Below are 14,034 nucleotides of genomic sequence, written 5' to 3'. Positions count from 1 at the left end.
TCATGTTAAGTCTTTTGCTTTAAAAACTAATTGAATCTCGAGATGACTTATAACAGGAGGCAAATATTACAATCACAATTATGTTCTGCAACAGGAAATAAGCTCTAAATGAATCTTAACATTTTACTTGACACATTACTATGTTTAAGTGTATTAAAGATGTCATTGAAAGGTGCAGGGGAGGAAAATGAACTTGATTTGGCAGGTAGGTGTTCATGGTACTATTATCCACAACTGTCTGTGCTGATTGACAGCACACACATTACCTCTTAACAGGCATTGTACTCAGTTGCATCAGATTTAAGTGTATGGCATTTTTACTGAATATTTGAAACTGTTTTAGTTAATAATATTAATTGTGCATAGACCAACTTTCAGCCACTGTTTCAAAGTGCTTAATGGATAATAAACCAAAAAGTTCTATGGACCTCTACTTAGAATAAACTTAGGTCAACAATTGCCATGTTGCTTAGGTATTATGTATTTTGAATAGGGCAAATATTTAACAGTTCAGAGAAGGAATCTTCCCCATGTTATAGATAAACTGAAACTCAGAAAGGTAAAGCGCTCAAGGTCATTTAGCCAGAAGGAGCTGAGCCAGAATTGGAGCTCAGATCTCCAGGGTCCTTGCTCTCCACTCTTTCTACCATACCAAACTGACCTTTTTGCATAGTTCCTATCTAATGAGAAATACTCAGTCTAATGGCTGGTTAGAGATGCTATAATCCATATTTATACTGCAAAGAGCATTGAAGCAAGGAATTCTACTCAATATTTTCTTTGGAAAACCAAACATGCTTTATTTCATTTTTTGCACAATTTATTTAAACATCTCACATATACAAAATAGGTACAATTTAATTTTTCTGCTTGTCCGAGAAACAAGGCTTCTTTGGAACCGTGGGAGAGGATGAAAATGAGACTGGCAAAGAACAAATGCTGAATTTAAAGAAGAGGACAATGTTGGGCAAACGATCCACTTACTTTTATTCGGGAATAAGATGTAAAGTACTGATGTTAAATCAAATGAAAAAAAATACACAATACAACTCAACACAGAGGAGTATTTCTTCTCAAATTCTCCTAGCACCATCAACATTCTTCAAGTATCTGAAATACTATTAGTTAGCACCTTTGTATTTTGAACAAAAAACAGATACCTCAGCTCAACTCTGTCTAGGTCAGCACCTAATGGTGTGGATCACACTCACAGGAAAGTGTTTTGAGGTAGTTTACACCTTTGGAAGTTTGGGTTTTAAACTTCCCTCTGTGGAAGATATTCAAAAGCCACAAGTGGTGCAAATGTTCATGGTTTTTATTTTTCAATTTTTATTTTGGTTTTCTTACAAAGGTTGACATTTTCCACAACAAGTTTAAGAGTGTTGAAAAAAAAATTCCAAATCTTTTGGAGAGGGGGAAAGGGAAAGGGAATTAATTAAATCGTATTGCACAATGCTCTGATCAATCCTTCTTCTCTTTTGCCCACAATTTAAGCAAGTAGATGTGCAGAAGAAATGGAAGGATTCAGCTTTCAGTTAAGAAAGAAGAAAAAGAAATGGCCAAGAGAGAAATTTTTCAGATTTCCTTTTTCTTTAATTTAGGTTGAGTTCATTTATTTGAAACAGACTGGGCCAATGTTCAATCTGATTTCTTGGTCAGCGCCACCGATGTCCAAAGGTGCAATATCAAGGATGGGCAGGCGAGATGGCTTATTTGTTTTATATTCAATGATTGTCTTTCTCCATTCATTTATCTTTTTCTGTTTAAAAAGAGAAGAAAAATATACATAAAGCAGCATTATTACGGAACCTAATCATCTTGTATAATATTATATAATTATATATTGCATACAATTGTATTATATAATATATAATTATATAGAACATATACATATATAATTATATAATATATTAGATAATATTTATATATAATTATATGTTATATAATATTATATACTAGATATTATAACAACCACTTTTTGGCTCATGTCCTTCTGAAGATGTGTGTCTCAGATCAACAAGTTTATCTTTGAAACAGTAGCATCAGGGCTGTCTTTACAGGGAGAGGTTTCCTACCAGTCTAATTTTATAAGAAAAACGTTCCAGTGCATATTCCAAGTGGTTTATTTCTACATTATCTTTTCAGGATGCGTGTGGTAGGGTGGCTATGCAGTACTACTATTAGTGAATTTAAATTTTCTTCAATTTATAGTATATTATAGAGAAAGCATAAAGAAAAATTAAATGTAGGCCATACTAATAAGTAAAATAAAATACATATAACTATAAATTAGAGTTTGGGCCCTTTTAACCTCAAGTAATTTTAAGTTATGGGTATACATCATCATTTAAGAAACTCATGTTAAAAGACAAATAACTAATACATGGAACAGAGTATATATTTCAGTATTTCAGAAAATTTCAGAAGGCAAGATCTGATAAGAATATTCTGAATTTACCATCTGAATTTAAACAAATACATTTATGAAAGAAAAATCAAATGAGTTAGGTCTCTCATTCATCTGCTCATTTAATGGTCTATGCTCCACTATCCCACTTCCCAAATAAATGTTATTCCCATATTTCACTATTACTTACAGAGCAGCCATCTACAAGAACAGTGTAAGTGAATCTGCTGTTGCCCTCGGCAACAAGTTCAACATCATTGGATCCTTGCAGAATGACAGCCTTTTTCAGGTTGCCAGTCTCCTCATCCATGTATGCAATGCTGTTCTTGCAATGGTAGGTGATGTTTTGAGAGGCATGGTTGGCCAGCAGGCGCATGAAGGCAAGTTGGGTAGCCATTTCCTTGGTGGTTACTCCTTCAACATTATATTCAAACTACAGAGAATAAGATGGGCATTCCAGTTAAATGAAGAAGGACTCAGATACTAAGAGTCAAATTTAAAAAAACAGTCTGGTATAGAGAGGAATAATGGACTCAGATCTGAACTTGTACTTTTAAAGGAAACGCAATTCACTTGTCTTTGAAATATAAGCTACCTAGAAGGAACATAAGAACTACCAGGCTGAGGCAAGTCATCTCAAAAAGGGACCTGTTTCAGATAAAGCCCATATATATATATATATATATATATATATATATATATATATATATACACATACACACACACACACACACATACACATATGTATGTGTTTCTTTTTTAAAATAAGAGAGCAAGGATATAGAGATTCAGACCCCTTTAGTTTTCTGTAATTCCCACCAATAAAGTTGATGAAAACTTTTAATTAGAAATTCAGAAAAGCTCATATCTTGAAAATACATGTGGCATGAGTACTGGACTACATGCTGGCCAGTACTCCTTCACACTAAATGACATTAGTCAGTTTCTCAGTGATTATCAATTAAGTCACATTTGAATAATTATTTTTGAATTGTATGAATATGTCTAATCAATCCATCTTTAACGTGCAATCTAGGATATAACCAAACCCAAGAAAAGAGCAGGTTCTTTTAAAAAGCCCATTTTGGTAAAGGGCTAAAATGTAGATAATTAAAAAACAAATAATCCTAACAAGATATTATTTAGTAGGAGAAGGAATGTTTGTAGGATTCCTTACCTGGGTACCACCATTGATAGTTTCTCCTACCCAGACGTGCTTCTTGACCTTGGAACTTCTGTACCAGTTCTTGACTGGGATGTTTTCAGGCTGAGCCCGGATGCAGGTCTCGCCAGTAGAGAAATCACAGTATACTTTGATAGCATCCATAGTACATCCTTGGTTAGGGTCAATCCAGTAGTAACCTTTTTAAAAAAACAAGACCCAGATCATAAAACCTCTCATTGAGTGGCACATAGGTTCTAATAATTACTAGTCAAAGATTCTGATTCCCATAAGTAACATTTTTGATTGTACTGTTATATTGTCTACTCCACTTTAACAGGAAGAGGGTGGCTATTTTCTAAATTAGACAGTTCCTCCTCTCCTCTCCATGAAAATCAAATCAGGGTACATATTACCATGAAAAGGGCAAAAACAGATATCAAGACAATCTTGAAAATGGGTGCTGGTTGGGAGAAGAAAATGTTTTATTAAGTGGGTATGATTTCACATAATGCAGTTTTTACCCAAATACCTTTTTACTCTAAATATCAGTGGGAACTGATTTTGAAAAGCTTAACTTGTGAGAAGGGTCATTCTGGTTGGACATCTCAACCTACCACTGCTCCATTCTGGGTGGCTGAGTCTCAAGTCACGGCATGTGCGAGCTGGGTTCTTCCTAGAGCCTTCTGGAGTAAGAAGAGTCTCAATCTGGTTGTTGAGAGATTTCAGAGTAGCATCAACTTCATAATCCTTGGGTCTGAGAGATGGTGGTGAGCGAGGCTGGTCAGCCCTGTAGAAGTCTCCTTCAAAACCGAAGTCATAACCACCACCACTTGGGCCAGCAGGGCCAGGAGGGCCAGGAGGACCAGGAGGGCCCTGCAAAGTATAAGTAAGAAAGAGGAGGCTTTGTATTTGGTTACAGCGAGAGAGAACAACAACAGGTTTTCCGTCGAGATTCACACAAAAGCATGTTCTAATAAGTAAAAAAGAAAAGTTCATGTAAATAACAACTTGCTCCCAGGCATGCTTGCAGGGATGGGCTTATAGAGCTCATTACATGCAGACAATTTTTATGTATTTTAGAAAACATACAGAAATGGGAGATTAATGTGTTGTTGTAATTGTCTTGGTTTAGTCTAAAGAAGATATTCCCTTAGGTCAGTGATGCCCTTTATTATTTCCCTAAATCATACTTACAGCAGGACCTTGGCTACCCTGAGAGCCACGAATGCCAGCAGGTCCGACTGCACCAGGATGTCCAGTGCGACCATCCTTGCCAGAAGGGCCAGAAGGACCAGCAGGGCCCTAGGGAAGAAGGACACCAAGTCTGTGTGAGCCAGCGAAAACCCCACAAGGGAGAAGAGGTCTGGGGCTCAGTGCCTGCCATAGGCTTCTTTCAGAGATAAACGTCTCTTAGTTGACCTACCCTAGGACCAGCAGGACCCACAGTGCCAGGAGCACCTTGATCGCCATGATGACCCTTTAAAGAGAGAATAGGAAAATCACACTTTCAGAACATGTGTCGATACACAGATTTCAAAAAACTGAATGGAAAACTTTAGTTTCAATGGACTCTGGATTGAGAAAATTGAAAACGTAAAATGGGGCTCTTTTCTCTCATTATGTCTATTATATTCAATTATTTTTTTCTACAAGCCATTTCAGAAGTGCAATATTAGTCATTCCTCTAATTATATTTATTTTAAGTGGGGTTGAAGGACATTGTTGCCAGGAGATTTTAATATATGTATATTTCTATCTCCCCTAACCCTCACCTTTTCATTTTGGGATGAAATAGCATTACCTCTGAGCTATGGAGTTAGAGAACAGGAAGTGAATATGATGTAGGACATTTTAGAACAATAGCAGTGAAATTGTGAGGAAGTTCATTCTGAGTTGAAGGACTTTAAGATCTGTGTACATGCTGGATGTCCACATTGTACTTACAGCAAGACCAGGAAGACCCTGCAATCCATTGTGTCCCTTTAAGCCAGGAAGACCTCTGGGCCCCTTATCACCAGGCTCTCCCTTATCACCTCGAATACCTTGTGGGCCCTATAAAGAAAAAGGAGGACAGATAGGACATTTACCTTTGAAAGATGACACTCACTTCTCCACAAATATTGTTCAATCTGTTTACAAAGGTAATTCAAGACATGCAAAGGTCTAAAAGCCATGTGGGTGCTACTCCCAACTCTTAATCTGCTTTAGTTGAGCTGTCTGTAAAGTGGCTAAGTGTTGTAATAATTTAATACAAATAAGAATAGATTTGAAATATAAGAGATTAAAAGGTATTTGTAGCAACTCTCTACATGGACTAAATTTAAAAATATATATAAAATCCAGTCTATGTATTATTTATCTTCTTTAATGGACAGTATGGACTGATCCTCCCTAACTGTTGTACAGAAATCTTCACCATGTACATACACTAGGACCTCTTGGACCAACAGCACCAGCCAGACCAACGGGACCAGAAGGACCCTGTGAATTAGAAAAGAAAAACACAATTTATCAGCCAAGCCCAAGATCCTCCTCCCTAGGCCACCACAGTTCCCAAGTGTGGGGAGGTCAGAGGTAAAGCCTGTTGAGGATGACAGCATTAAGGGACAGGTGTTTATAAACTTACAGATTCACCACGGTTTCCATGTTTGCCAGTGGGACCCACAGGGCCTTGAGGACCAGGTGCACCCGCAGTACCAGTGGGACCAGCGTTACCAGGGTAACCACGCTCCCCCTGCCGAAGGCAGAAATGAAGCTTAGCATCAATCTGGCCTGTAGTTTAGTCCCTTTTAAGTTAGAGAACAACGGTGAGGTGTACTGACCTTGTGTCCAGCTTGACCATCGCGGCCTGGGGGACCATCACTCCCAGGGTTGCCCTGTGAAGACACCATGCCAATTAAGGTGCTTAGGGAGGCTCTGTAGCCCACTGGCCCCTACAGTTCAGCTATCTGCCTTCATGACTGCCAATGCCCAGTGGAGAACCCCCTTTTCAGGCTGTTAAAAAATAGGAACAAGAACTTGCCAACATAGATTTTTATAGAATTGTTTTTTTTAATATTTTGGCCAACTTGAAGTATGCTACTTAAAGTCTCATTCCCCAGCCCAAGTTATTTTTAGGATTGTCAATACTGGCAGTGGTGAGTACATGTAGACCTCAGCTCAGGATACAAAGTTACACACAAGGAAGTACTGCTAGGTTATATTTTAGAAACCAAATGTTGGACTCACATCACGACCAGCTTCACCAGGAGCACCATTGACGCCAGGATTACCCACAGCACCAGGGGGACCACGGGCCCCAGTTGGGCCTGCAATGCCGAGAGGGCCAGGTTCACCCTAAAGAGGCAGAGAAGACAACATTCCTCTCATTGGATTGAGTGCCACTCTCATTCTCCCAAAACAATGTTAGCCAGGGGATTCCCGTTTTAAGCGAGAAGGTAGATTGAAAGGGAGTGGGCCACATAATGGTAAGAAGTGTCATTAGTGTCATCTTTGCCCTCCTCCTACACACTTAGATGGTCAGCTTTATGTACTTTTGGAATGTTTCTCTGTACAAGGTGAGTCTAGTTTCATCTGATTTTCCAAATAAAATGAATTCATAAAGTTGAGAGAGTTTATGGAGATTAGATGGTTCCTAGTTGCTGTCATGTATTAGGTTTAATGGAATGATTCAGAACTTCTAGAGTTTCATTCTTCCTACAGGATAAATGATGCTAGCATTTCATACTGCAGAGGAGTAAATGCAATTAGAGCTTATATCGTTTTTAAGCATGTAAAAGGAACAAAAATTGTTCTGCATAATGTTAAGCTGTGTCTTTATAGCATGTGTCTAAGTAAGGTGGTATTAAAGCTTCTTAGATAAGTGACATGTGATCTGTATAAAGAAAATGCCATGAATAAAAAATCTTAAGTGGAGTTATTCACTGATCATTCTGTCACAGTTGAAGTGGCAGCTTTTAAATCTTTTCTTATGTTAATGAGAATAAGAATGGTGTCAAACACTCACCAGAGATCCAGCAACACCTGGTAGACCACGTTCACCTCTAGAGCCTGGGAGACCCAGAAAACCAGGAGAACCAAGAAGACCTTGAGGACCTGGGGTGCCAGGAGATCCCTAAACAACAGTAAAAATACTGAGTATTACTGTAAGACCCTAGGAAGTAACACGGGTTGTCTTGAGGCTGCTGAGAATGAGTTTATCCTCAGTTTAGAAAAAGGCTAATGACCTCCTATTAGTAGAACATATCTTTGGCTATCTTTTCTCTAGTGAAGACAATGAGTTTACATCTTGGCATGTTTATTTCTTTGTACCTGGTTCCTCCTTGAGACCAATGGAACAACATTTAAAAATATGTGGTTGGGATTAATGAAGCCATCTTGGAGTGAGGGAATAGAGTTCTTATAGAATTTATGCTGGGAAGCAAATTTTGACCTTGGCCTCTAACTGCACCAGGTCTAGTAAAGTCACATGTCAGAGTAGCAATAATACTGCACACTGCATGTTTAAAAAATTGGTAGCTTACTGATATTGATTAATTTACAGTAGAGTGACCACAGCAATGGGATGCTGTTCTAATCCCAGTACCAGTGAGGTACCCTCACAACAGCTTAAAGGGCTGTATTGATAAAACAGTGAGTTCCCTCACTTATTGTCTTCTCCATCTAGTGCCTTCTGAGCATCTGCTGAAGCCATGACACCTCAATATCTGTTGGATAGATTTCCTGGCTCAACTGAGCTCTACTTGAGAGCCCGCAATACTCTTCAACAAATATATGCCACCTGAAGATTTGTATAAGGGATTCATATTAATTCAACACAAGGTATTAAGAAAGAGGAGTTTGAAATCACTTACAGCAGTACCAGGCTCTCCAGAGGGACCCTTCTCACCAACAAAGCCAGGAGGGCCAGAAGCACCTGTTTCTCCAGTTCGACCAACTGGACCTTGGTCACCACGAGGCCCACGAAGTCCTTCTTTACCAGCAGGACCAGGGGGACCAGGGGGGCCAGTGATACCCTGTGAGCAAATACATGAGGTCATTTACTTTCTGTTAATCATCACGGAATGGGAGAGAGCATCTGAGGTTCTAAATATTAAGATGCAAACAACTTGAAGCAACAAAATAATATCCTGGTCATTTTGGAGAAATGTTTAGAAGTTTTAACAATCTTTCTTGTAGAAAGAAGCAACTTTCATCTTCCTCTCCTGGGGCTGTAATAAAGTGAACAGCCGAGGCAGAAGCTATGGCAAATGTCTGTGAGGAAAAGCAATGCTGTGCCACCAGCCACCTGGCATACTGGAATCAGAACTATGTCGAGTTATAAGAGCTAGCTGAAAATGAATGGGAATTTGGGTTTTGGAGGACTCTGCTTGTTTCTTTTTGAAGAAAGCCAATACAGGCATTTTGCTCATAATTGAGGAATCACATATGCTCTCAACTAGGTTTAATTAAATGCCTACAGGGAATGAAGATTTTTCTGTTATGAACCTGTGAAAGGATTCCAAGAAATCAACATCTTCGCTATTTTTTTTCCCTGAAACCTTAACCAGAAGACTTAATCCTTTGTAATTAATTAAATTCTCTTGAGTCCTGACAGGAGAGTCTGAATCAGAATTAAATTAGAGGCCAAACCACCTTTAAATTCAGGAACAATTATACTTTAACAACGGAGGTAGAATGTTGGCCATAAAGGGTAATTAGATATAGAAATATCTGATATGTGACTAAAACTGTTCTGTTTTTTATTTTTAACAAAGAGACCATGCCCCTAAAAGGGGACAAGGGGACTTATGTTCACATGAATAAAAGCCTCTTAAACTGATATTTCTAATATAATTTCTGATGATTTTGCCTTAATGATTCAGAAAAACTGACTTCAGATTAGGAAAGTAATAGCAAAATATTAGTAGCATGTTTTTCATAGGGAGTTTCTTACCAGTTTCCTACTAGAGGCTAAGGATTTTGGCTAGAGTAAATAAATGAAGACACATTTTGAAGTGATTTACTTACAGAGGGTCCAGGAGGACCAGTCCGTCCAGCAGCACCAGGGAAACCAGTAGCACCCTAAGAACCAAGCACATTAAAATTCCACAGTCAGCACCAACTCCAGGAATTTGGGTAAGATGGAAATTTCTCCCTTGGCAAATCCTCAGTACATGTGACCAAGGATGGACCAAAGAGTAGGCAGTGACAGCCTCAGGTAGGGTATTATGTTAAATATACCCAGGACCCCGAAGACCCTCCATCTCTACACATCTTCCTGACCAGCATGCCCCCAGTTGCAATGCCTATATTTTGCATTAAGCCTCTGATAGTTCTGTTTTGAAATGCTAACATATTGCCTGATGGTTGTAAAAGCAAGAAGACAAGACACTATACTATTATTATATATGATCTGTATATATTAATAACTCTTTAATCAACTGGCTGGGTGCTAAGGGAATGGACACTGAGTAAGTAATTTTGTTTACAGAAGAAGGTATAATAAAAGATCAAGGGTATTAATTGCTGTCCAATGAGAGGAGGAAGAAGTCAGTGGAGTTGATTCCTGGGGAGCTTTGGGTCTCTAGGAAGTCAGTGTGATAGCACTGGACACCAAAGGAAGGGACCTAATCAGGCAGAAGAAGGGGGGCATCAACAAAAGGATAAAAGGTACCAAAGAAATACTTTACCCATTTCACAATTAAACTACTTGGGGTTAACTTTGGTTATCACTACCTCAAGTGAAGTGGTAGCAACATACAGTGCACTGAGTTCCAGCTGGGATTAAGTTAACATTCTATGAATCTGATCTTAACTTCATTATCAGAATTTCTTTAAATAGTTAGCTTGACTCTCAAGACTCTCATTATAGTCCAAATTACCAAAACTTTCCAAACTTTCAAGTTGTCCCTAATAGATTCTGAAGAAAGAAAAATTATCAGAATACACTGTAAATACTCACAGGGGGGCCTCCATCACCACGACTTCCAGCAGGACCAGGGGGACCATTTGGACCCTAAATGGAAACAAAAAAAGACGGTCAAATCAGAAAACAATCTTTATAAATGTTACTCTTTTCTTCAAATGGATCATTCCCATGTCTATTAGAATCAAATCTAGAAATGTAAAATGATTATCTGTGTTATATAAAATAAATGTCCTTCCTTCAATATTACCACCTTTATGGGTAATCAAAGAAGTGAGATAAAACAATATTTAAGAAACTTTTATAATGTGTAAAGTGGTATGCAAATGTTAACTCTTATTTTAAAATTGTCTTCTATCTGGTATGTTCCCTGATGTATAGCAGGCACTTGATTGATTTATGTTGAGTTATAAGAGTTCATGGGTAACTGCACAGGCTGTGTTGACCATCAGTGAATTCAACTTACAGCTGGGCCAGCAGCTCCAACGGGGCCTGTGGGACCAACAGGGCCATTTTCACCCTTGGGTCCTTTGGTTCCTCTCTCTCCTTTAGCACCAGGTTGACCAGCAGCGCCCTGTTGGAAAGGAACAGTTATAGTTCAGGTGTTCCAACTTACTCTACTTGCTTACTTGGGATGTTTTCAGATTAACCTCCGTCACATGATACTCACAGCAGAACCAGCAAATCCATTGGGGCCAGCGGGACCAACCTCACCACGTTCACCCTAGGTGGGAAAAGGATTTTAAAATGTCTTAGCAATCTTAGGTTCATCAGTGTCTAGACGTTATGCGTGTCTAAAACGACCCACGTCTTTACTTACAGGGCTACCACGAGAACCAGCAGGACCAGCGGCACCAGCAGGACCAGCTTCACCCTATAAGGGGGCCAAGAATGAGTTTGTCAGTGTTCCTCACACAAATGCTCAAAGAGGTAGGAGGGAGAGGGAACAGGCGGAGACAGTGGGTTCTTGCCAGAGTTTGCAATTGCATCCAAAGAGATAACTAATTCACATCTCACAGAGAAAAGTGAAATGGATTCTTACTCTGCATAATACTGTATTAATTTTGGAGGGTGAAATGGTATTGGTCATGCACTTGCCAAAACACTATAAATCAGTGCCCACAATACCAGGAGGAGGACATTTTAATTTTTAGATGGACACAGGGCTGATCTATTTGCTGCAATTTGTGCAATACAATAAATAAGGTCTATTTTAAGTGGACTGTTTGATGTGAAATGGGCACACTATGTATTTTATTGATTTTTTTTTTTTTTTTTACAATGAAGGCTTCAAGAAGGCTCAGTGCATTAGGATATTGTTAATGGGCAACCCCAAAAGACTTTAAAACAAATGATAGGGATTGAAGTATAGATCAGATACCTGGCATGTGTATAGGAAGGGAAAGAGAACTTTAAACACACAGCATTTGTTTCTTGCTGCCCCATACTAATGGATAAGTTTTTAAATGAATGGGCTTTATACCAAGCCATAAAAATGAATTGCCAGGGCCCTTTGGAGCCAGGGTGGCAGGGAATTTTAGATACCGCCATTGGCTCAGAGAGCTGCAACTCAGTGAAAATGCGCGCTTACCCGGTCCCCATTGGCTCCAGCAGGACCAGGGGCACCTACAGCACCAGGAGCACCCTAGTACCAAAAAGAAAACAAGTCTTGTTAATAACACCCCCATACCATCAAAAGTGACCCTTGCTGTTTCCCCTTGCTGTGCTTATACAGTGCCTGAACACCTTTACTGGATACTCTGGGTGGACATCAAGAAAGCCTTTGAAGCATTTCAGTTCTAATTATCAAGACTATTAGAAGCCACTCTCAGGAGGAGAGTACCCTAGTGGTGAAGGTTATGGAACTAAGTCATGGGCAGGTTAGGAACTGGGGAGATCTGAACTCTCTGCTCTTGTAAAATTCCCCGGAGAGTAGCAAATGACTAGCCTTGCTAAGAACTGTGAGGACTGTGTGAGTCAGAGAAAGGATATGATGAATGTGCCACAGGGAGTTATCAGCCCTGAGGGAGAGGTGAGAAGAGCCCAAGTGGCTTATGGCCTGGAAGAGCCATGATATCAACACTGTAGGTAGGATTATTATACCTTTATGGGATTATCATTGGCATCTCCATGGCATTAACAGTTAATCTTTGGGGCTGCTCTTTGAGTGATAAATTCTTAGGGTATACATTTGAATAAACAGGACCTTATTAGAGGTTCTGGCTTCCTAAAAATGTAAGAATTATTGTTTTTTTCTAAAGCCCTATGATAACTTAAACAATCATTTAATGTTCTATTAAACCTAGAGATTTTGGATTGTAGTTTGTACTTGGTATAGTTAACACTAAGGAAGGTAGAAAATTCAGGCTATGATTTTCAAGGGGATAAGTCCTCATTTGAATTTTCCTTTTGGAACATGTAAAATGATATTATTAGTCATAGATCCAGGAAGGAATGGAATACTCTTTTACAAAACTTGAATCCCTCTTTGGTCAGTTCGGTTTTGGAAAGCTTCTGAACTCAAATTGAGTGAAATGTAAAACAAAACAAAACAGAACAAAACAATCTGAGTACCAACATAATTCTACTCACACGAGCACCATCTCTGCCGTGGCTACCAACATCACCTCTGAGACCAGTTTCACCCTGAAAGTAAAAAGCAAGAGCAACTTTTTGATTTCCGACCAAATTTTTGAATCAAAATTAATCCGCAGTGTTTTTACAGAAGATGCTATAATACTTTTATTCATTTAAGATCTTTAGTAATGTTTTGATTCCCTACCATTGTATAAAATATTGAATGAGGAAAAAATAGGGAAAAAATAATTCAAGGCCCTTTCCAGATTAGTGTTAAATATTCTTTTCTAATTTCCATACACCCTCCTGAAGCGTAATCAAGCAAGGTACAAATTCATGTGGACAGAATTATAAGGCAACATCACAATGGGCTTCAGTGCCTGATCACTCTTATGGCATAACTAATGCAGCAGCACGGTTGACAGCTGTTCAATATAGCTTCTTCCCATTAATTAGGGCAGGCTGAGGCATCATTGTTAGTGGCATTAAAATGAGCCTCATGTATTACTCAACACCATCTGTTTGCGTGAAATTCCATGGTAGCAAGGAATTTTGCCAGATTAGTGAGTTTAGAAATGCGTAGGTGCTAGGTGGCAGAGGGAAATGTATATAGATAGATATAAAAATGCTACCAGACCACCTGCCAAGAACGGAAAAAAAAAAAAATGGTTGACCTTGCACAGCCTTCTTTGTGAGAGTTCATCAACAATATGTATTGAGGTCAAACACTGAGAGGCTACCTTTTCTCCCTTGCCTCCAGGTATGCCAGCAGCACCCCTTTCTCCTGGGAGTCCACTAGGACCAGATGGACCAGCAGTGCCTGGAGCACCAACCACACCAGGTTCGCCCTTGAATCAAACACATGTGAAATCAGTTATTTCTGTGGTACAAGAAGAAAATGAAGAGCCAAACTCTTGAAGCATTCCAATTTAAACATTTAATGGATAGCATGCTCGCCTGCTTAGAGACACAAAGGAG

General features: G+C 39.0%; 1 protein-coding gene across 1 annotated transcript in view; it reads right to left on the bottom strand.

Annotated features, from left to right (window-relative positions):
- Window positions 1–768: 768 nt before the first annotated feature.
- The window catches only part of COL1A2 (collagen type I alpha 2 chain), a 36,031-nt gene continuing 22,765 nt past the window's right edge, over window positions 769–14,034 (bottom strand). Inside the window, exons 32-52 of the mRNA XM_007105299.4 lie at window positions 13,797–13,904; window positions 13,072–13,125; window positions 12,071–12,124; window positions 11,300–11,353; window positions 11,150–11,203; window positions 10,946–11,053; window positions 10,516–10,569; window positions 9,582–9,635; window positions 8,426–8,587; window positions 7,579–7,686; window positions 6,801–6,908; window positions 6,395–6,448; window positions 6,199–6,306; window positions 6,000–6,053; window positions 5,517–5,624; window positions 4,996–5,049; window positions 4,767–4,874; window positions 4,187–4,445; window positions 3,585–3,769; window positions 2,598–2,840; window positions 769–1,759 (exon numbers count right to left, since the gene is read on the bottom strand). Of these exons, the coding sequence (XP_007105361.1) occupies window positions 1,613–1,759; window positions 2,598–2,840; window positions 3,585–3,769; window positions 4,187–4,445; window positions 4,767–4,874; window positions 4,996–5,049; window positions 5,517–5,624; window positions 6,000–6,053; window positions 6,199–6,306; window positions 6,395–6,448; window positions 6,801–6,908; window positions 7,579–7,686; window positions 8,426–8,587; window positions 9,582–9,635; window positions 10,516–10,569; window positions 10,946–11,053; window positions 11,150–11,203; window positions 11,300–11,353; window positions 12,071–12,124; window positions 13,072–13,125; window positions 13,797–13,904 (2,238 nt within the window). The 3' untranslated portion in view covers window positions 769–1,612. The remainder of the gene's footprint in view (window positions 1,760–2,597; window positions 2,841–3,584; window positions 3,770–4,186; window positions 4,446–4,766; window positions 4,875–4,995; window positions 5,050–5,516; window positions 5,625–5,999; window positions 6,054–6,198; window positions 6,307–6,394; window positions 6,449–6,800; window positions 6,909–7,578; window positions 7,687–8,425; window positions 8,588–9,581; window positions 9,636–10,515; window positions 10,570–10,945; window positions 11,054–11,149; window positions 11,204–11,299; window positions 11,354–12,070; window positions 12,125–13,071; window positions 13,126–13,796; window positions 13,905–14,034) is intronic.

Source organism: Physeter macrocephalus, chromosome 5 (assembly GCF_002837175.3).
Source record: "Physeter macrocephalus isolate SW-GA chromosome 5, ASM283717v5, whole genome shotgun sequence".
In the NCBI taxonomy this organism is placed as follows: Eukaryota; Metazoa; Chordata; class Mammalia; order Artiodactyla; family Physeteridae; genus Physeter; species Physeter macrocephalus.
Note: the sequence above shows the minus strand (reverse complement) of the source record. Positions and strands in the feature narration are given on the sequence as shown.